General features: G+C 40.6%; 1 protein-coding gene across 1 annotated transcript in view; it reads right to left on the minus strand.

The window, feature by feature from the left end:
• Positions 1 to 14,516, minus strand: part of LOC126234742 (UDP-glucosyltransferase 2-like) — an 81,291-nt gene extending 66,775 nt beyond the window's left edge. Inside the window, exon 1 of the mRNA XM_049943488.1 lies at positions 14,450 to 14,516. Coding sequence (XP_049799445.1) covers positions 14,450 to 14,468 — 19 coding nt within the window. The 5' untranslated portion in view covers positions 14,469 to 14,516. The remainder of the gene's footprint in view (positions 1 to 14,449) is intronic.
• Between the last annotated feature and the right edge of the window lie 10,343 nt (positions 14,517 to 24,859).

The following is a 24,859-nucleotide window of genomic DNA, read 5'->3' on the forward strand; positions in this document are numbered from 1 at the left end:
CATCGTGGGCCTCAACAAATTTCTGATGTTGCGACTGCTATGGAATATTGGTTTGATTCCTCTGCTGTGAAGCACATGGCCTGCATCGCACACACAGTCTCTACGCCTCTCATATAACATAAGGGAGCAACGGGAAGATATGCTTTTCGTCTTTTGTCTGTTGTTAGACTCATGCGCAGCGAGAAGTAGGTACTTTGGTTGTCTTATTGTTTCGTAACGACGCTGCCTAATACCCAAAATAATTTTGCTGTATCATAATGTTATACTTTGTCTAAATTATTGTGGAAACATTGATGTCAAGCTCAAGCCTTTGAAAAATTATCGAGTAAGGTTTTCTTATCCAAATTAGTGTCTTTACTTGTTTTTCTCCTCTAAAGCTTCGTGTATGGTCAATATAACCAATCACGAATGCTCCCAGAATGAATTGTAGCTCTACAGTGGAGTGTGCGCTGGTTTGAAACTTCCTGACACGTTAAAACTGTCAAATTCTATTTCTTAACGTCCAGTCTTTCAGAAGTGCTGGTCAAGCAAAACAGGCAGGAGAACTTCTGAGAAGTTTGGAGAGTAGGAGACATGTACTGGCCGAAGCAAAGCTTAGAGGGGGGGAGGGGGGTTCGTGAGTCGCGCCTCGTTACCTCTGTCAGTAGAGAATCTGCACACGAAAGGCAAATTTTTGGGTCCCAGTTTCAGCACTACATATTGTTTTAATCTGCCACAAAGTTTCTAATCATGACTGTGGTATCAGAGGCTTCATTGAATTATTCATTCTTTTTGTACGATTTGTTTACCAATTTCTTTCGCATGTTCTACCAATTATTACGAAATAAAATACTTCTTTTTTTAGTTACTCGATGTGCCCCGCCACGATTTCATCGCTTGTGTCAACACCTTCATCTCAGAGGAGCACTTGCATCCTTCGTCCTTAGTTAATTGGTTGGATGTATTCCGATCTCTGTCTTCCCTACAGTTTTTACCCTCTGCAGCAGGGCCGGCCACGGCGCGCCAAACAACACGTGAGACGGCTGTGCGGGCATCGTGCGGGCCGACGCTCGGTCTGTCTCAGCTCTGCACAGTCCTCCTTGTAAGTACCCGGTACAGCGCGACATTGCGGTGTGGCATTTTTCGGTCGGCTGTACTCTTGGTTCAAATCTACATCTACATCCATACTCCTCAAGCCACCTGACGGTGTGTGGTGGAGGGTACTTTGAGTACCTCTATCGTTTGTCATTTCTATTCCAGTCTCGTATTGTTCGTGGAAATAAGGATTGTCGGTATGCTTCTGTGTGGGCTCTAATCTCTCTGATTTTATCCTCATGGTCTCTTCTCGAGACGTACGTAGCAGGGAGTAATATACTGCTTGACTCCTCGGTGAAGGTATGTTCTCGAAACTTCAACAAAAGCCCGTACCGAGCTACTGAACGTCTCTCCTGCAAAGTCTTCCACTGGATTTTATCTATCATCTCCGTAACGCTTTCGCGACTACTAAATGATCCTGTAACGAAGCGCGCTGCTCTCCGTTGGATCTTATCTATCTCTTCTATCAACCCTATCTGGTACGGATCCCACACCGGTGAGCAGTATTCAAGCAGTGGGCGAACAAGTGTACTGTAACCTACTTCCTTTGTTTTCGGATTGCATTTCTTTAGGATTCTTCCAATGAATCTCAGTCTGGCATCTGCTTTACCGACGATTAATTTTATATGGTCATTCAATTTTAAATCATTCCTAATGCCTACTCCCAGATAATTTATGGAATTAACCGCTTCCAGTTGCTGACCTGCTATATTGTAGCTAAATGATAAATGATATTCCTTTCTATATATTCGCAGCCCATTACACTTGTCTACATTGAGATTCAATTGCCATTCCCTGCACCATGCGTCAATTCGTTGCAGATCCTCCTGCATTTCAGTACAATTTTCCATTGTTACAGCCTCTCGATATACTACAGCATCATCCGCAAAAAGCCTCAGTGAACTTCCGATGTTATCCAAAAGGTCATTTATGTATATTGTGAATAGCAACGGTTCTTGGACACTCCCATGCAGCACACCTGAAATCACTCTCACTTCGGAAGACTACTCTCCATTGAGAATGACATGCTGCGTTCTGTTATCTAGGAACCCTTCAATCCAATCACACAATTGATCTGATAGTCCATGTGCTCTTACTCTGTTCATTTAACGACTGTGGGGAACTGTATCTAACGCGTTGCTGAAGTCCAGAAACACGGCATCTACCTGGGAACCCGTGGTTCTGAGCATTATGGGACTTAACATCTGAGGTCATCAGCCCCCTAGAACTTATAACTACTTAAACCTAACTAACCTAAAGACATCACACACATCCATGCCCGAGGCAGGATTCGAACCTGCGACCTGTGACTGAAGCGCCTATAACCGCTCGGCCACACCGGCAGTACTCTCTTAAGATCGACAAAGTCGTAGTGTCAACACTGTTTACGCTACGCTATTTGTTTGTGGTGTTAAAGATGTTCAAAGTAGGTCCAGTAGCTGTTTGGTTCAAATGGTTCAAATGGCTCTGAGCACTATGGGACTTAACATCTATGGTCGTCAGTCCCCTAGAACTTAGAACTACTTAAACCTAACTAACCTAAGGACATCACACACAACACCCAGCCATCACGAGGCAGAGAAAATCCCTGACCCCGCCGGGAATCGAACCCGGGAACCCGGGCGTGGGAAGCGAGAACGCTACCGCACGACCACGAGATGCGGGCAGTAGCTGTTTGCATAAAAAGAGATAGTCTAGCGATCTGTCACGATAAGCCTTTAAAACTGAACGGGAATGACAGAAGAGAGGGATGAGAACTGTCAGTATCTACAATACAATCGCACAATCGACGTGGACCGCAAATTTGTTATAAGGCGGCATTACCATACCATGCAGGAACAATTTAATGTTTTAGTTGACAATGAAAGGACAAAAAAATTACGATCGAGAAACAGAGTGCTTGTTCTGTTCGTCAATTAGATCTTCGCGCTAAACTTGCAAGCATGGAGCATGTGAAGAAATTCGTATATTCTCAAATCCCCCGCATTATTTCACTTCCAGTTGCGACAGTTTTCGATGAAATTGAACGAAGAGTGTAGAGACTTTATATATTACTGCAAAGTACGTTGGTTACATCAGGGGCCATGCCTGGAACAATTTTTGGATTTCAAACCCATCATCGTTGAATTTATGAAGGAATAAGGAGGGCAGAAACGAAAATTAGGACAACGGGAATGGGTACCAGACGCCACAATTTAAACAGGTTTCACTGCACCCTGCCCATTGCAAGACTTTGTAAGGCGGGAAACAACTTATTTGTGATCTGATCGGGATACATTTAAACGGAAAATCGCATTGTAGAAGGGACACATTCTGACTAATGGTTCGCTAGGCTCACTTGCGTTAAAAAGAACATGAGGTTCGAAGAATACATTGTGGACTTGAGACGATGACTATGATAGTTTTTTAAACGTTATCAGGACACTACCAATGTTAAATTTGTCTTCGAGCTGTTTCCGAGACCGTTTGCGCCCTTGTGCATGTGTAGACGGAACTGATTGACTTTCGGTCTAATTTCCGTTTACAAGAAACATTCTTTTACGTTAAAACTGTCCTTCCTCAGGAAGAGTTTCCATATCCCGACATGAGGCTGAAACCGGTAAAATATTTCGATCAATATATGTGTGTGGAAAAGTTTTTTCCATTATGAAATCAAATGAGTCACGATAACGTGGTAATCTGAGTGCAAAAATCCGTGAAATTGTCTGCGTCTGTCGCTATGCTAGCAGTCTGTACCTGATAAAAATTGTATTATGTCCTCATGATGCCAAAAATAATTAAATAATCTGAAAATTTATTTTTCTTGTGATCAATGCTGTTGAGAAATGTGAAATATAAAATCAAGTCGCACACAGCGCGACTTCACTGCCTATTTCAATGAAGAGCTTTCGCCATTTTCCCCTCTTCCTCCTCATCGCGTTCGCACAGCGCGGTGGGGAGAATGTGAAGCCACGCTAACAGCAATGGCTCTCGCGCAAGGGGATGGTTCGCGACCCGAATTCTTCACCTCCCCTGCTTTACACCTTATTCTACTGTCATGGATGGGATTCCACGATTCCTTAAGGCGTGTCCCATTATACTGTCACTTCTTACTGTCAATAGTTACTCTCTTTGCCAGTTCTTGTTTCTTGCCCACAAAACTGATTAGAATTCACAATGACTAAGGCATTTTTATGATAAGAAATACCTTAAATGCATCTAGCTCTTCTTTAAGAATTCTCCGTTATGCAGTGGTATACCACCAGCGACGGAGGAACGGACGAAGGTTCAGGGCACTCTCTTCCCCTGGGGTGGAAAAACCGTCCCTAAAAGGTAAAAGAATCAGCAATGATCATCGGCGTGAGAATGCACAAGGCAACTAAAACCACCGAATTAAAGATACATAATGTGTACCCACAAGACATTTGGCCCATAATTGGAAAAAGTGTGATGATCATCTCTCCATTGGCAAACTTTACCGGACTAGCACACATCCGGATCTCTGAGAGTGGATTGGCAAAGGCATGGTGCCCATGCGTAACCAACAGAAGGATAATATTCTACAAGTAGAGGCGTGGATTTCAGAAGTTCGAACGTGGTTTGAAAATTAGACAATCTGAAAAGGAAAATGCTAGGGGTTATCTAGATATAGTGGAGGTAAATGGCCTGAAATGGAAAGAAGACAAACGTTTCTGGTCAGGCGAGTACAAGATAATACCAACCGCAGCAGAAGCTGATACAACGAAAGTGGAATTAATTATGGACAGGAAGATAGGGCACATAGTGTGCTATTGGGAAGAGTTCAGTGACAGGGTTGTTCTCATCAGAATCGTAAGCAAACCACAACACAAGAGTATATGGCGACATGGAAAGCAGAAGACGAAGAGATAGATAAAGGTTATGAGAATACTGAAAGGGTAAAGGGAGATGAAAATCTAGTATCTAATATGGACTAGGTAGTAGGAATGAAATAGGAGAAAGACTAATTGAATTCTATAATTAATTTCGGCGAGTAATAGCGAATACTCTGTTCAAGAATGACAAGAGGAGGAGTACTTGGAAAAGCCCAAATCATAGGTGAAGATACCAGTTAGATTACATCAAGATCAGGGAGATATTCCGAAATCAGATATTTGATTGTAAGACCTACCCAATTTCACCTGTAGATTCAGCTCAATTTCCTAGTAATGAATAGCAGGCTGAAGCTTAAGAAACTAGTCAGGAAGAAAAAGTGCACAAAGAAGCGTGACATGGAAGTACTAAGGAATGAAGAGCTGCCTAGAAGTTCTCTGAGGCTATAGACAATCCGATGATGAGTAGCTCAGTAGGCAGTTCAGTTGAAGAGGAATGGACATCTCTAATAAAAGGACAACCGCAGAAATAGGAAAGAAAGCGTTAAGTTCAGGGAAGGTAATTGAGAAGAAACTATGAGTAACAAAAGAAATGCCTCAGGTGATCGACGAAAGAAGGATGTACAAAAATGTTGTAGGAAATTCAGAGAAACAAAAATTCAAGTCACTTATGAATGAAATAAACAGGAGTTGCAGAGAAGCTGAGGTGGAATGGCTGCAGGAAAAATGTGAACCAATTGAAAACGACATAATTGACGGAAGGACTGTCTCAGCACATAGAACAATTAACGCAGTCTTCTGTGAAATTAAAACCAAGGGCGATGACATTGCTAGTGCACTGGGAATTCCACTATTAAATGCAAATGAGAGATTGGAAAGGTTAAAGGAGTATATTTGAGGCTTCTATGAGGGGAATGACTTGTCTGATGACGTGATAGAAAAGAAAAGCAGCTGTCGACAGCGAAGAAATAGGGCATCCTGTATTAGAATCGTAATTTAAAGAAGCTTTGGAAGACTTAAAATAAAATAAGGCATAAGGGGTAGTAACATTCCATCGGAATTTCTAAAATCATTAGGGGATGTGGCAACAGAATTACTATTCACGTTTGTGTGTGCAGTATGAGACTGGAAACGTATGAGACAGGCAGTTTGGCTTTAGGAATGGTAAAAGCAACAGAGAGGCAGTTCCGACGTTGCAGATGATAATAGAAGCAAAGCATAAGAAAATTCAAGATACTTTAATGCTATCTGTCGACTTGCAAAAAGCGTTTGACTATATAAAATGGTGCAAGATGATCGAAATTCTGTTCCACAGAATATCACTGATGAACAGCCACAGCATGGCGTCTACTCAAAAGGAAACACTTCATAGCAGGAGATGTGAGGCAAACGGAAAAAGACGTACACATTCTCATACCATGTCAGAAACTATTATGGTAGAATTAAAGCCAATATATAGACACGTTTCAGATTCTAAGCTCCTGTAAAAATGTTTGCATAGAAAAACACAGAGTCCGAATGAAAGCTTCAGTAAATGCATATGGGAATATTTGCCAAAAACTGTTTTTCTTGGCATGTCAGTTTTACGATTGGTATGATGGACACCATGATACGTTTTAGTGATGGAATAACAATCAAATTAAAAATCATGAACAGACGGGGTCTAAACTGGGGACAACATGAAAAGTGAGCTGCTACGAGTGGAAAAGTAACATGTTGCTGAAGCTGGAAACACTGAAGTCAGAATAACAAAGAAAACTAAAGAAGATGGAAATTACACTCGGAATCAACAAGATTATGGAGATCATTGAGAAGAAAATTACATGGAAATCTTTAGTTTCAGTTTCCACTAATTTGCGTTTTTGCATGTTTAGTTATCATTATCTCATTCAATATTAAAATTTAAAAAAAAAACAACAAAATTTTGCACGAATAATAATATAGTGCTTGCCTACACAGTGAACCGCATTATTCAACAATGGACTATTTTAAGTTGGAACATGTCAAGCAGTCTTAAATTATTAGGAGAAAAATTGACTTTCCGCCAGGTGGTGCTGTAGATGAGACACGGCGGAGAAGGAGATGAACTGGGTTTCTTATTAGCCTTCTTGGAAACATGATGTTTAGATGAAGGAGGAACCGATGGTTGTGAAGTTGGGGCACGTAAAAAATCTTCACGAGTATGCTCTTTTTTCGAAGTCTTGGTGTCTGACTTTTGGGCTCGAGATTTAGCAGAACCCGATGAAGGGTGAGCCATAGAGTGGGCAGGCGAAAGTGGTGAGGTTGAACGGCCGATCTTTGCGCTGGCCGAACTGACGACCGTGGCACTAAAGGTGAGGTCGCAAGTCCGCGTGGCCGCCTCCTTTGTTGGCCGTGGAGAAGCAAGGACAGTGCTGTATTTTCCTGTCTGAAGCACGGTGGGCTGTCTACTGGCGAATAATTTTCGAGCAGCAAAGGTCGACACCTTTTCCTTCACTCTGATTTCCTGGATGAGCTTTTCGTCTTTAAAAATGGGGCAATTTCGAGAGGAAGCAGCATGGTCACCCATACAGTTGATGCAACGAGGGGATGGAGGTGGACAAGCACCCTCATGGGCATCCTTGCCACACGTAACACATTTGGCCGGATTGGAACAGGACTGGCTGGTGTGATTGAACCGCTGACACCGATAGCAACGCGTAGGGTTTGGGACGTAAGGGCGAACGGAAATTATCTCATAGCCTGCTTTGATTTTCGATGAGAGTTGAACTTTGTCAAATGTCAAGAAGACAGTGCGGGTTGGAATGATGTTCATGTCAACCCTTTTCATAACTCTATGAACAGCCGTTACGCCCTGGTCAGACAGGTAGTGCTGAATTTCTTCGTCAGACAATCCGTCGAGGGAGCGTGTATAAACGACTCCACGTGAGGAATTTAAAGTGCGGTGCACTTCAACCCGGACAGGGAAGGTTGTGGAGCAGTGAAGTACGCAGCAATTTTTGTGCCTGGAGGGCACTGACTGTTTCTAACAACAAGGTGCCATTCCATAATCTGGAACAAGACTTTACAGGGCCTGCAATTGCGTTGACCGTGGAGAAGTCGTGACCTTCGTCAGACCGAGAAACAACAAGGAACTGTGGCAACGATGGAAGAACTGTCTGTGGCTGAGACTCAGTGAACTTACGCTTGTGAGCAGACATAGTGGAAGGTGAGGATACCATTGCGGAAGAATCCCCATGATTACCGGTGTCTCTGATGGCGCGCTCCTCCCTTGTGGGGGCCCTCTCTGAGGGCACTCCCGCCTTAGGTGATTGTTCACACCTCAGGTCACACCTCCTGGCAAACGGATGGAGGGACCAATCGGCACTTTCGGAAGGTATCAGCTCGGGTGACCACCCCTCCCTGGGCCTGGCCGTTACCACGGGTACGTACGTGTCCTACCTGTCTACCCGGGGCGGGGAATTACGCGTTACCCCGTCACTGGCTACGCACGAAAATTCGTGGGTCGGCCCTCAGACACGCACAGGGAGGAAGAAAGAGAAAGGGAAAAACAAAGAAAGGGAAAGGAAAGAAGAGAGGTCTCAAACGCCGCAGCGGAGAAAAGGGTAAAGAGAAGAGTTAAGGAAGAGAGGACAAAGGAAGGATGAAGACATACAAGCAGAGAAGGCGAAGAATGCGTTACATTTACGAGCGTCCGTCTCCGGATGTAGGCACAAACCATACTCCCAGAGGGGGAGAAAGGGAAGGAAAGAGCCAGAGGTGAGGGGAGGGGGGGCGAAGATCGGGGATAGGGAAGGATGCGGTAAAGGAAGGTATGCAGCCCGGAAAGGAAGGAGGGCCACATTAGCTCGGGGTCCCGTGCTTGCTATGCACATATCCACAAAAGAGTTGTGGACCTCCTGGGGGGTTCTACTGCATGTGTTGTGAATAGCACCTTCCAGGAATGGTCAGAGCTGGAACAGTGATCAAGTACATGACTGAAAATTTGGGAAGCAATGCACTTGCTCTCTTCAAAATGGTACACCAAGACATCTGTTACCCTTTCACTGTGGAAGGTGAGATTAGATGTATAGGTCATCACCTTCAGACAGCTGCTTGGAAATGCTCCACAATGCCTCATCCTCTTGCAGTTTCCATATATTGTGATGTCTTCCACATTTTTCTCAAAAAGAAACATTGGCTGTGTGTTTTATTTCTACCATCTTGTGTGTTGTGGGAGCAGCATAGTTTACACCATGTGATGTCCAGCTTTCTGTGAGAGCCAATGGATCGCAATGTGTCAATGTCTGTGTAGCACCTGACACACACCTCAAAGTCATGGTATAAAAACAAAATGTATCTGTAGTCATACACTGCTTGGATGTGTTTCAGCTGAAAAACAATGTCTCAAACTGCTTATGAAAGACCAACATAGAAACCCTCTCTTGCGATTGATAGTCTGTGGGATATGGACTTACTCCAGTACAGGTGACCAAACTTTAAACTTTTTTTTTCTTGATGACATAATGGATCAACGAAGATTAAACTTTAAACAGGTCTGAGCAAGCAGCTTTGATCACTGGCCCCCTGCTCCATTGTAACAATATATGTATATGTAATATGCTCGTTGTCAGCATGCACGTGGTATTTGTTTCTTGATATATTGGAAGGAAGAGGTATGATAAAATCTTCTAGAACATTCTGTTACATGGAGTGGTATAGCTGGTTAAAGTTTAGATGCAGATAGTTGGTAGTTCTTTTGTACCTACTCTGGAGTCACAAAATAACAATGAGGAATGCTCTCGAAAGTCATAAATGACTGTAAAGAAGCTGATCCCTATCGGTATATCATATGTCTAAAATGAGTGTAATGCCCTCGTGGATCACAATTTGTAATCTGAACACGTGCACTGTTCACAATATTTACCAATTTCGCTCAAAAAACTAATAGAAATAGGCTATATCTATTCCTGTTGACTCATAACTGATTTTATTATTATTGTAACGATTGTGCGTTGAAAAATATGTGGAAGTCCTGTGTTGTTTCACACTTCATAACCTCTAATTATAAAGTAGCCACCATTTGAATAATACCTCCTTGTGGAACTCAGAAGTGACAGTCTTTTTCCCGACATGTGAGTAGATTGCCTGAAAGAGGCCGTTCTGTGATGACCAAATTACTTACGAAATTACAACACAAGTACGTGCTACTATTTTGTCACTACTTTACACACAGGTCTGTAGAGGCGAGTTATCGACAAAAAAAAAAAAAAGCTCAAATGGCCCTAAGCACTATGGGAATAGAATATGAGGTCATCAGTCCCCTAGACTTAGAACTACTTAAACCTAAGTAGCCTAAGGACATCACACACATCCATGCCCAAGGCAGGATTCGAACCTGTGACTCTAGCAGCAGCTTGGTTCCAGACTGAAGCACCTAGAACCTCTCGGCCACAACGGCCGACTGGAGCAAAATTTTCAGATATCAGCACGCATACAGCATTTGTTTTCAATGTATCAGTGGAATGTTATGTGGTGCTCTACTAGGTGACAATTGGAGATTCTATTACAAGGCATGCTTTCAAGATTTGATTTTCTTACATTCTGTAAATGCCAGTGAGATATAGCATCACATTGGCAAAATGGGATTTGCCATAATGTACAACATTCTCTTGAATTACAGCTTGTTGTTGCCTAACATAAAATGATGTGAGCAAGTGGTGTAAAAGGCTGTAGTCTGTAATGTTATTTCACATGTTTGAAATGTTTGTAATACACACATGTATTACAATCTATTTACAGACAATGAGCTAAAAGTTAGGGACACTCTCAAACCATGTAATGTTATCCATCAAACTGAAGGAAATCGCTGAACATAGATGCTTTTCTTTCTTACTGATCAATTTCATTAATTTGCATATCAGTTCGATATCAAAAGTTTCCTTGTAGCCCATCACCCTAGTATTGATGACGTCTAGGCCCCTTAAGATACATTTCTAACCTAAATCCTATATTTCTGAATCATTACAGCTTATATTATGTTTTTAAGGTACCTCAGCGACCTCCTTAACGTTCATATTCCCAAGTGATAGTTTCACCTTTAGTGTGAATTCATTACATTGTTATAAACAATTACTTAAAAACACCTGCGTTATGGTAACGAGAACATGATCAGTGCAGACAACATATTGACAACATGTTTCAAACTGTTGCTGAGATGCACCTATATTGTTAGTCTTTCCAAATAAATTGATTGGAAGCTCTGGGTCAAATTCAGTTTGCGAACACGTGTAACACATGTCAGATAATAACAGAGTACAAATAGTCATAACAAAAACCACCCTCAATACAACACCCTCTAGATATGTTCCAATAACTCAAGGGATTTCAGTCCAGAAGCATCGAACATTGATGGAGAGGAAAGGTAAAGAAAGAAAAGGAAACGAAAGAAAAGTGAAGGAAAGAGGGAGAAAGAAAAGAAAAGTAGAAAGAGAAAATGAAAAGAAACGATACAATCTCTGTCAAGTCAGACTGCTTCACTAGCAATAACAAAAACCTTAAGTCCAACTTAGACACCCAGAAGATGGCGCTTTCGCTCCGAAATACGTAGGAAATAAAAACCTAAACTCAGACATTCGACAGACGCTTATTCATAAAATGCATATCCTACACTGTCTTTGTGTGCCAAATCAAACTGTTACGGAAAAATGCTAGACAAATAATGCATACAAGAACTTTTGAATGTATGGTATCTCTATAAGCATGTGTGTATGTGTATGTGTGTGTGTGTGTGTGTGTGTGTGTGTGTGTGTGTGTGTATGGGTTGGTGTAGGTGGGTGAGTAGGAGGGTGGGTGTATGTATTTACACATGGAGTTGCGTATGTATTTACATATGGAGTTGCATGTAATTAATGAAATGTAAATTAACATTATTCGCAATCTTTTAAATGTTTATAATATATTCATATATTTCACTAAGAAAATATATTATGTATATAAATCTAGTAGGTATAACTGGAAGGTCAACTATGGGAATGATCGTAGATAACTACTTGCAAGACATATGTTGGAAACATTAACATCACAAATTTCAAGAAGATAGAACTACAATAAACAGTTCATAATTGATTTAATACGAAAAAGACATACAGATTCCAGACGTAGCCATCTTCCTCTCATTTGATGTGGAGAACATGTATTTTAATACAGCAATAACAGAAAAAATAAACACTAAAGAAGATCTTAAAAGACGCAATACACTATCATACGATCACGTCAAAGAAACACTCAAGCTGCTATAGCAAATAACAGAACAGAACTATTTCCCGTTCAATAACGAATTCTATTTACAAAGTGAAGGATTACCAAAGGGATCCTCAGTATCTGTAACCACAACAAATATATTTACGAGTCGTAAAGAACAAATATTTAACAAAATACTGTCAACAGATGGGCCCACAGGGGGAGTGGGGGTGCGAGTGAGAGCACCGGCCCCTAGCGAGAATTAATGTAGTTTTCGAACATCATAAAGTACCTGTAACCTTACGGCCAAAATTTTTATGACCTAAAAGTATATGCAAAATTAATACTAAAATGAAACATACACTTTTTAAATTAATAGACCACTAAACATAATGTCAAATAACGACATATGATCACACCTCTGCCCACCTATCATTTCGCCTCAGTTGTTGTCCCTGCACCTATAACATATAATCGGTGCTCCCCCCCCCCCCCCCCCCCAAACTCGAATCTCGATTTCTCCTGCTGTTCTCCCCCCCCCCCCCCCCCCTTGGCCATTTTCCTTCAAAATATCAAAATATGCTGAACTTTTAACACTTCTTCTCTAATTACACTGACTCAAACCTTCTCCTCCACACAAGCACACACACACAACGTTCTAGTCCCAAAGTTGGCAACAGGTTTACTCACTACGTACACCTAAAACAAATGAATAAACGTAAACTCTGAGCTCAGTGTGAACACGAGAAAACTGCAGTAGTGTTCTCTTGTGAAATTTGACAAGTGAGGTGAAATGGAAAAATCAGAAATGAAACGTAACAAAAAGTGGGTTCATAAAAGGCGAAAATTTGCGAAAAGTGATTGTGTCGCCACGTGTAATTCTTTTTTCGATATCAACCTACGCTATCAACGGAAGAAACAGTACAGGACGTCAGCACAACAAGAGCAGAAATTACCGTAAGTAAATTGTGTGCCAGTTTTATAAATAAATAATATTTTAATATATAAACACCACGCTGTAGAGACATACTTCGTATACCATATTTCCAAACAGACCACACAATACGCCGTATAAATAAAAGTGAAACGCGTTCGGTGAAAATTACTCGTGACTAAAGTAAGCTTAAGACAGCAAAACTAATAATGACTATTTATATCAGCTGTTATGTTGGCCATGCAAACAAACATATTGTGGAAAAAAAAAAAAAAAAAAAAAAAAAAAGAAGCCGGCCGAAGTGGCCGCGCGGTTCTGGCGCTGCAGTCTGGAACCGCGAGACCGCTAGGGTCGCAGGTTCGAATCCTGCCTCGGGCATGGATGTGTGTGATGTCCTTAGGTTAGTTAGGTTTAACTAGTTCTAAGTTCTAGGGGACTAATGACCTCAGCAGTTGAGTCCCATAGTGCTCAGAGCCATTTGAACCATTTGAAAAAAAAGAAAACGGACGAGTGCGAGAAGGGCTCGCGCTCTGGGGTTTCGTTCACATTTATTATGTACGAGTATATAGGTAGCTTATCTGTAGGTTTTGAAGAGTGCGTTTTCGAGTATCAAAACATGTGACACAAATGACCGTATTTTTTTATTGCATTGGCTTCGAATGTTAAATGTTTTACACCGCCAAGCAACGGTAGACTTCAGTATTTGACATCAATTTAGACTTGATACCTCTAGCTGTTCCTGAGAAAAAGCGGTCTTAACAGAAGGACAACAAACTGATCCTATAAGGGTTCTATTTTTATCGACAGAGCTACATTACCCTAAAAACAGCGTTTATTTACCCTGGGAGTGGTAGCATAGCAAGACGAAATGCTCCACGTTGGTACATATCAAGCATCGTAAAACAGCTATCTTACATCACAATTTATACGTAAGGTTAAAAAATATATTTAAACGTTTTCTGATTTCTCATTGGGGTAGATATTTCGGATTCCAGTCGCCACGGCGTCGTGACCTTATGCACACGAATACTGAAAGTTGAAGCAGCTTCCATCGTGTTTTCATTAATAGGCTCCATTCCCTTCTCTTGGTCGACAAATTTAACGTGATGGAAAGTAACCGTCACATATAGACGTGAACGCATTTTCTGTGAACTGCGCGATATGATAACGTACCACATAGCATTTGGGCGCTATTGTACCTCTAAAAAGCGTAGAATTTGCAACAGCCGTCATCGTTTGAAAGCATTAAGTTTGTTTACGTTACTTATATTCAACCGGCGGCCCTTGTCCTTCGCGTACAGTGCCGTTTGATCTGTCAAGAAGTTTAAATTCTGTGTACACGCCGCAGCCGGTTAAGAGATTTTCATGCTGTAACGTGACGTCAGAAAAAATAGGATAACGGATATCTTACCTGTAAAAGTACCTCCCATTTCTGCGTGTTCCGATCCCACTGCGATCTGAGCAACACGCAGCAAGCTTCTGGCGTGAGGCAGTTTCCGCTGTTGAACTTCAGGAGTGTCAGATAGTGGTCTAATTGAAAGCTAGGTCATCGTGTCTCCATGGAATTTTCGCGGCGTGCCAGTACACTATGACTTGTGCTTTCTAATCTCCTGGCTGCACTGCACAGTACATTTTCTCGTTCCGCAGTATTAGACGAGTAACGTTTGTAAGCAAGTTTCCGATGAGTTACCTCTCTAGCGCGATAATCACCGGCGCAAGGCCGAAATCAACGACCTTTACATAACGGCTTGCGTCGGCTGTGTAAGCTTGCTGTTGCATGTGCGTGACGTAGCATCGATACGGGACAGATGAACGGCGGTCTTATCGTAGTGGATGCCCAGCACTTTCCATTAAATGCTGTAGTCCAGGCTACCGACTGCAGTACGAAACCACAGGAAAATATGCAATAGATCCTCTCCGAAATTAAGCTTCTGTTACCGAAAATAACGTTTGCAGTAGGGTGTAGTAACAGTGTTCAACGTCCATAGAGGATTGTGACAAAAGATATAAACGGAATTACAATATGCAATAGTAGTAACAATAATAGTAGTAGTTTGATTCATCCGTGTATTATTTTTAAAGGAATATTGGGCATTTTACGATATTACAATTTAAGAACAACAAAAATTACGTAATTCATACATATAGGTATTTACATATTTGAATCTGTTATTTATGAAGGGGCTCTTGTTACTAAAAGAAAAGTGTTGGGAAATTTTAAAAAAAGACTTTTTTCCTGATATTACTAAATACGATAAGTTTTTTGTTCTAGTTATTTTGATTCTACAAACCGCTAGTAATAACGATGATTAAAAACAATTTTATTGTTTATATTGCATGATAGTGCCTATCAAAGTTGTCTGACAAGAGTCCTAGCATAACAAATGGGCTGACAAGAGCACATTCATAGAGACAAAGGTAAAAAAATGCAATGAATGATTGAGGCTTTTTGAAGGCTATCTGTTTTACATTAAACATTGTATAGACAACTGAGATTGGCTATAACAGATACATGAGAATGGGGTTTTAACAAACACAAAGGCAAAGGTCCCGAGTTCGAGTCTCGGTCCGGGACAGTTTTAATCTGCCAGGAAGTTTCATATCAGCGCACACTCCGCTGCAGAGTGAAAATCTTATTCTGGAAACATCCCCCAGGCTGTGGCTAAGCCATGTCTCCGCAATATCCTTTCTTTCAGGAGTGCTAGCTCTGTAAGGTTCGCAGGAGAGCTTCTGTAAAGTTCGGAAGGTAGGAGACGAGGTACTGGCAGAAGTAAAACTGTGAGGATGGGCCGTGAGTCGTGCTTGGGTAGCTCAGTTGGCAGAGCACTTGACCGCGGAAGGCAAAGGTCCCAAGTTTGAGTCTCGGTCCGGCACACAGTTTTAATCTGCCAGGAAGTTTCAACACAGATTAACATTAAAGTCTCATATAATTAAATTTCACAGTTCTTTTTCAACTGTAGGCCACTGAATCACTTCGTCATAAAAGAAACCATGTTCCTTAGGGACGAACTGGACAGGATTCTTTATATCATCCATTTTCTTTTTAGGAATAAGTATTCTTTCAGTGTATGCTTTGTGTGTGGGTAGAGAAAAGGATGATTGTGTCGGGATAGCTAGTCTGAATGTCTTGTAGAGGATTCCACTAACAAAAGCTGATACTGTTTCTTTTCCTTTACTTGATTGCCGGAACGAGAATACATTGTAGTTAGAAATAGTAAAATATTCTCTTTTCCCTTATTTTCAGATTTGGTTTCTTCTGAAGCAGTACTTTTATAGAACTGAGGCCACTATTTGTGAATATCCAAAATATTTTCTGTTTCTATCAAATCAACGCTAAACTTTGTATTGTACACCTTAATATCACTTTACATACTTCTTTTATTGTGTAATATCGGTCACATTTCCTTACTTTTCTTTTGATAAAGCCGAAGACTCTGTCACAGGGCAGATGAGAGTGGCCCCTTAAGGGCGGTCTGTACACAATCTTTTTGAATCTTCCACTGTCTGCCTCGGGCATGGATGTGTGTGATGTCGTTAGGTTTAAGTAGTTCTAAGTTCTAGGGGACTGATGACCTCAGAAGTTAAGTCCCATAGTGCTCAGAGCCATTTGAACCATTTCTTCCACTGTCTGTAAGAGGAAGTAGGAACCTAATCATTGTGTGTTATCACTGTACAGGTACAGTTCATCAACATTTTGTGGTATATTATCATTGATATACTTCATTATAAAAGAGCTAACTTCATTGCTGCCATATCCTGCAACCCGTTGGTGGTACAAGTAAAAGGACGTTGTGTCAGTACTGCTGTTGTGGATACAAAATGGATAAACTGACAGCCTTCTAAGGTTATAGACATCCTGAACTGCGATTGTGAGCAAAGAAATGTTTGCCATGTACTCAAAACACAAAAGCACAACATTATCATGTTCTGCACAGTATTGTTTTGTTTCACGTAACGAAGTATAAAATTTGTTACCCCGCTTTTTGTGCACGAGTAACTGTGCAACAGCTACTCGTTCTGCTGTATCATTAAGCTGAGGATTTTTTATTCGCGTATTAAGAATCTCACATTGACAGCAAATGTCAGTTTTGGGTCTTCCAAACAGGCAGTTAAAATGTTCGTTGAACACCTTATAATAAAGACTATGTTTTGCATCACCGCGATATTTTTCCAACAACTTGTTGTACATTTTCTTTATGTTAAGCCTTGCTTCCAAATATTGTATTTCTTTCGACGAGTAGTGACTAATTTTTAGGGGGAATGACTTAGTGTGGTCTTTGATTTCGTCAGTATAATCTTCTGGAAAAGTCTTACGGTTCTTCTGTTGCCCTCTCAAATCTCTAGGCGACTCACCTTTTAAAATCAGCTCTTTCAGTCTCCTAACTTTAATATCCCCTATGGCATAAAAACTCAGAAACACTTTTTTGCAAACATTAACTCGTTGTCTACCAGCCATAACGAGAAACGTAAATGCGCTCACATGTTCAACAGAATGCGTTGGCTTGGTAAACTCCTCTTCTTTGCATCTGTGTGGTTATGGTTCAACCTGGACGTTCTACTTTTCACTCGATGGGTTTCTGTTAATGATTGATAAAATAAGTCTTGTTCATCTTTGCTTGCAAAGCTTCCGCTTCTGCTAAGAATGCCAATTTGGTCCTCCTCAGAAAACTTGTTGAAACATTTCATTCTGGACCTACAAAATGCAGAATACCTTAGTCCCATTTCGTTTAAAATCAGTTTAAAAATGTAAGAATTGAAGATATAGGGTAATTGTAAGTTAGGGCTCACGTAGAACAACAAAACGCAATAAACTGAAGCATAACCTACAATACAAACCTATAGAACTGACTAGATCTAAGGTATTTCAAAATAAATAAATCAACGTACGAGCATGGTATCCCTGTTTTTCGTGCTTGAAAAACATTCCCTTTGCAATTAATATACTCATTACCACGGATTCTTGCATTGTTTTGCAGGATTTCAATCTTAGTTCTCAATCTTGCGAACTCCTCTTTTACGTTTATTGCCTTCAGCTACGTCATTGTCACTCTCTGATATTTTTTTAGGAGTAAACGAAATCTTATTAATAACTCTTAAATTATTTCTAGGTTAAATGTATCATTTGACACTAACGGAAAACACTAACAATCACAATGAAGAGAGAGGAATAGAACTATAAACTACACAGACTAGTGAACAGAAACAGCTGGTTACCAGACCGCTGCAAACAACCGTGCTTTATTTAAGAAAGGGCTCTTGCCTTGACATGAACCGTTTGATAACTAGACACAGATATGCAATGGGCGTATATTGAATAGTACTGATGCGAGAAGTGACCTTTCAAAAGTAAACCATGCGTGGATGCTGACACAACCCATTTTTCTGAGAAACTCGTATTTGAAAAAAGGAGATATAAGCCTTTTGATAAACAACCGATTCATTTATGGTTCCAGTCTGATGTGGATAGGACAGGTAATCAGCCGGGGCCTTGCAGTACAAAGCATTCCGGCATTTGCCGGAAGTAATTTTGGGGAAACCAGATGCAACTTAAAACACGATGGCAGGACGAATGATTCTCTATTTACGTGACCATTACGGCACTCCAACCCCAGTTCTCGATACCAGTAATATCTTACTACTTTTCTGCGAAGTAGACAGACATATTTTTGTGGCAATATTCACATTTGGTGTTATTAATGTATAGGTACTCCGATGTATCGATATATTACAGTGATATGGTTCTTGTGTGTATTCGTTTCTATGAGACTGTCATAATCTTTGACTTACTTGTAACCGTTTTGGCGCGAATGCACACAGAGCAGTCTTTGTTTCACTTTGGCAGAAGTTAAGTTGTTATTTCGCTTTGTAAAAGAACAGTCAAGTCTTGTGCTTGGTTAAAGTGGAAATTAGATATATGAAGATTGATACAAAACTGTTTTCTTGATGATGTGACAATTAAGAAGAAGTATATGTGAATTTACAACAAGTTTAATAAAAATGTGGATCGTGAACAGCAAGTCAAAAATCTACCATACTATTGTTCTGATTTGGGTTTGTCTGATCATTAAGAATTTCTTGGAAAACGCATTAGTTAGGTCTTCAAATATTGCTAAAATACAGATCTGCACCTTCTAGCAGTCAAAGTGGAATCACCCTAGAATCAACAAGATGATCCATAACTACTTCGACGAAATCTAAGTGGGAATCCATTCAAGATAGTGCCAAATTAATGACTTTTTTACAGTGACTTCATTATTTTCATTCTGACGATACCATCCACAGTCAATAACTTTGTTGTTGCCCGATAAAGCGAACATATGCTGCGTGAGCAACATCATTAATCTGATTTCTAACGTACTTTGCAAGTGGTGGTATTGCTACAACTGGAACCTCCATTCTCCCGAACTTAAGGCCAGTCTGTTTGGAGTGTGCTACCTTATTCGGTTTATTCCTAGTGTACAATTCTGTTTCGCTAATGAGTTACTTAATAATATAAAATGCTAGTGCTACAATCTTCATTAATTTGTCACACCAGTCCCTGTACACACTATAGACATACTTCATTTCCTAACTTAATACTGCACATACCACCAGCTGGCGCTTGGACCACGGCAACGATGTTTGGTTTGTGTACTGTATTCCCCAACTTCCCATTGAGTAGTCTGAAAAAACTGAGTCAGCATTCCTCTATAATGAGTGGGGGGTTGAGGTCAGAGTGACGAAAGGTGTTGGTATTACACTGTGCACACCTTTTGGAGTAAGACTTTCCAGAAAAAGAATCTGACATTGTTATGTGTAATCATAGATGTGGTATTGTAATTATCATTATTATTGTGATTTACTTGTAATACATATTTTACGCCGGCCGGAGTGGCCGAGCGGTTGTAGGCGCTACAGTCTGGAACCGAGCGACCGCTACGGTCGCAGGTTCGAATCCTGCCTCGGGAATGGATGTTTGTGATGTCCTTAGGTTAGTTAGGTTTACGAAGTTCTAAGTTCTAGGGGACTGATGACCTAAGGTCCAATAGTGCTCAGAGCCATTTGAACCATTTTTTACATATTTTACCAAACTCCTTCACTGTATTATTCAAGTAATCTTTCACTGCATGCAATGTATTGCTTAATAGTTACTTTTTAACTGCCTTTTTGAATCAGTCTGTTCTTATAATCTTTTTAATCTCCATGTGAAATTTGTTTTAGAACTTTAGTGCTCGATAGAAAAAGCTGTTTTGAGTTTAATGTGCCACGCGGAGTGGCCGCGCCGCGTGACTTGAGGCACCATCTCACGGATTGCGCGGCCCCTCCCGCCTTAGGTGCGAGTCCTCGGGCAGAGGTGTGTGTGTGTTGTCCTTAGCATAAGTTAGTTTAAGTTAGTTTAAGCAGTGTGTAGTATAGGGACCGATCACCTCAGCAGTTTGGTCCCTTAGGAATTGACACACATTTGAACATTTACAGATGAAATGCTCTCTTGAAAGAATAAGGCAAACAGCATTTTTAACTGGATCATTATCAGTTTCATAACTGCTTTAGGATCTGCAATAGGCGCTATTATATGAATTGATGTTGCTGCCTTTTCGGGTAAAGAGTCAGGGGGAAGTACATTTCTGACGACAACATTTTTACTTCCTGACCTGGTGCCAAAAAGTTGAACAGAATTCTAACACAGTTGTATCAAGATTGATTAATGGTTGTATAAAGTGTTTAGTATGTACATTTGCTATCCATGCAAATGATTTTCCTTGGGAGGAGGGAGAGGGGGTTGGGCATTGCTGTTGGCATATTTTCACTCTGCTGTGAATTAATCCTCTGGGGCAGCAATTTGTGCTAATTCAAAAGAAAACGATACTTAAATTAGCTACTCTTTTTATTACTTGAAGATCTAGATTCAAGAATTAAAAAGTTCTTATGGTTACTTGGTAAGTACGAATGTATGTTGTAAAGCTGTAAGTTAAATAGTAATGCACTGCAAGCAAGACTCAGTTTTTGCAGATATAAACAACTTTCTTTTTGTTTTAATTAATTAGCTGCTGTAGGTATGGCTATAACTATGCAATATAGAGATAGCTATTTCAATGTTAATAGAGATTGTCTACAACTTGCTTGTTGTTACTGTAGATCTTGTCTCATTTGACATCTCTGAGGGTTCTCCATCTATAGTTATTTTCGTTACAGATGAAATTTTGTGCTTTGTTTTAGCAGCATAATAAATGACCTTCATATCTGCAGAGAGACTCTTCTTTTAACCCTACACATTCACAAACACAAGAAAATCTCAATTGTGAAAGGGAACTATTTCAAAATCCTTGCAGATGTATTTTCGTGAGTTGAGAGCATGGATATTGGTCCTTGGATGTAAAACGTGATGAATTTTGAGATGACATATTGTTAATATCTAGCTGAATACACAAGTATAATCAACGTTTCGTAATACATTACGGTTATTATTGTTATATCTTTTCGGTATCCGTACTGGATTGAGAAAAAGTCAGAAAATATATGCGCTTATTTTGTGTAAATACCTGACATTATGCACATAAAGGAATTTCCTTTCTTACAGGAGCATACTAAAATATTTCGCACATATTCTTGTTGAATGCAGAAAAGAAAAAATTGTTCATTAAAGAACAGTGATTCTGTCGCTTGTTAAAAAGAACTGTCAATACGCTTCGACTTGACCACATCTAAAAATGATAACCATTACATTATTATCAGGAATTTCGGAGAAACTAAGTTAACTGCACTACTACATATGTAACGGTAGTATTACAGTGCGCTGGATTGCCAAAATCAGTGCTTGGTTTCAGCTATAAATGAGAAAACCTCTAACTGTCAGCTCCGCTTCACACCGCGCCTAATGACAGAACTGTTTTCTGCCCCGAGTCACGTGACTTAGAAGTTGGTATCATCCCTTAAGAAGGCAATGATACGGAAATCGCGGTTTATGTTATGTATTATGGTCTACGCTACCGACTTACGCTGTACGTTATTTTGAAGTCAGCGTGGGCGGGGCCTGCCACCATTTTAAATAAACGAGAACACTAGAAGACTACTGTTTACGATTGCTTCTTGTTCATTATTTCTGTGCTTGCAACAACTGTTTCAAATACTAAAAATTATAGAGCTCCGTGAATAACATAGTGTCAGGAAGGCAATTTCGAACGTTTCTCCGTTCTTGAATGTGTATTTTCTCTAGAAATACGGAACATTTGGCCTCGTTAACGTAACTTGATTTTTGCTGCTGTTTTTCGGATAACCAGAACAGAGGGAAGTGATGTGACAAGCATTCTTTCGTAATCCATTAAGTCCACTTTTAGTGTATTTGTATCGATAGCAAACGAACTGGAACTCCGCACCTATTGTTCGTTACATTTTCAGCATTCATCTCGTTTGCACAAAGTGTCCTTTGATAGCCCGTATACGTGTGCAATGAGGAAGGAAGCAAGACATGCTATCGTATCTTGTGCGTGTCAACAAAGTGAATTATTATTGAAATGTCAAAGAAACAGAACTGCATAGAGGTATACCTCCGCGTATAATAGAATTATTGTTTTATTGGATTGTCAGTGCATTAGTTGGCTCAAATGGCTCTGAGCACTATGAGACTTAACAGCTGAGGTCATCAGTCCCCTAGAACTTAGAACTACTTAAACCTAATTAATCTAAGGACATCACACACATCCATGGCCGAGGCAGGATTCGAACCTGCGACCGTTCAGTGCATTAGTCACACTGTAGTTTACCCATCTTCTCACTTTGAAATCTTACCTATGATGAGTGGCCAATAATAGCAAATTACAGGGTAATGAAACGATATAATCTTTTTACATTGATTAAGGGAATGGTCTCAAACGCTTAAGGTCCCTTAAAATGGATATTTTGCTTTAACAAGTGTTCGAGTAACTTTTAGTAATCATAGCCTGACCTGTATAAGATGTATGCGTACCTTTCCAGCAGTAGCCTATTTTCTTCTTTTCCTGGAATATTTCTCGCCAGTAACAGTCAGTTTTTCAGGGATAACCAAACACAGAACAGTTGGAATGTGCAACTACTTTGGTCATCTGCTTGATTTTACTTTTTAATTTCATTTTGATGTTTTCAAAGTACAGGGTGATTATAATTAAACTTTCAAAACGCTGTAGAAATAACATCACTAGTCATAATGAGGTCAAATTGCAACGGAATATTATCGGGGGAGGAGGAAAACGTATAGCAGAAGAAAAAAAAAACCTAGTGTGAAAATTGATCGATATGTGGCGCAATATGTATCAGAATACGTAAATGAAAACACTTGGGCCGGCCGGTGTGGCCGTGCGGTTATAGGCGCTTCAGTCTGGAACCGCATGACCGCTACGGTCGCAGGTTCGAATCCTGCCTCGGGCATGGATGTGTGTGATGTCCTTAGGTTAGTTAGGTTTAAGTAGTTCTAAGTTCTAGGGGACTGATGACCACAGATGTTAGTCCCATAGTGCTCAGAGCCATTTGAACCATTTGAAAACACTTGTCATGCGCACGACCCGTTAAAGTTGGTACAAACACGCCAGGTACACTGCTTTTCCTCCTTTCGCGTCTGCGACGTTCGCCAAGACGGTCTCAATGCAAGATTGCGCTCTACTTGTAAGGCTTTATTCCAAGAATGATGACTGTGCACACGTCGCTCTGAAGAAGTTCCGGACACTGAAGGCATTGAAAAAAAAAAAAAAAATGCGCTGGTCCGATGACATCTGTGGGTCTGGAGAAAATGATTCTAAAATTCGATAAGACGGGTTGTTTTCGTGTGCAACCTGGTAGAGGGAGGAAACGAATTGATTCGACGTGAGTGGAAGCAGTGGCCACAGCAATGCAGGAGGAGACGTGTGGTGATGTGCAAACGTGTAGTGCACGGAGAATTGCCCAAACATTGGACATACCCGTGAGCACGATACGTAAAATCCTACGAAACATTCTTCTTTGCTACCCATTCGAAATTAACCGTGTGCACAAGTTGCTTCCTGTTGACCTGCCAGCAAGAGGGACCTTTGCTTTAGAATTTCTTTCTCGCATGTAAGAGGACAATAATTGGCCGTGGAAGATTTTGTGGACAGACGAAGCCCACTTCCATCTGACAGGATATGTCAATATACAGAAATGTCTAATATGGGCAACGGATAACCCACACGCAAATCAAACAGTACCACTTCATCCTGAAAAGGTCATTGTGTGGTGCGAATTTGCGGCATCACTTAACATAGGGCCATATTTTTTCGAAGAGATAGGTGCATCCGCTCCTATTACCTGTACCGTCACTGGTAAGCACTATGACTGACTTTTGCGCAACCACATCATTCCAGCTCTCCAACAGCGTGGATGGGATCATTTTTATACAAGATGGTGCACCTCCGCACATTGTAAATCCAGTTAAGCAGCTGCTGAAGCGCCATTTCGGAAATGCTAGAATTATCAGCCGCCATTTCCCAACAACCTGGCCGTCCAGATCACTGATCCTAATCCGTATGACTTCTGGCTGTGCGTTTATTTGAAAGATGTGTTCAGTGTTCCGATTGCAAACTTAGCTGCATTGAAGGCAGGCATTGCGCAACACATTCAAATGTGAGTCCGGAAACACTTCGATCAGTTGTGGAACATGCTGTTTCTCGATTTCAACTTGTTGCAGAAAACGGTGGGCGGCATATTGAACAAGTTTTGCTCCAGTCACACGGAAATTAATAATGCGATTTGATTTTAATTGATACCTTTTATGCCATTTTTGGCCTCAGGACTATTAAAAACCGATGTGACTGATTCTTTTTATGCGGTTTTTGGCCTTAGGACAATTAAAAACAGA

This window comes from Schistocerca nitens, chromosome 2 (genome assembly GCF_023898315.1).
Source record: "Schistocerca nitens isolate TAMUIC-IGC-003100 chromosome 2, iqSchNite1.1, whole genome shotgun sequence".
Taxonomy (NCBI): Eukaryota; Metazoa; Arthropoda; class Insecta; order Orthoptera; family Acrididae; genus Schistocerca; species Schistocerca nitens.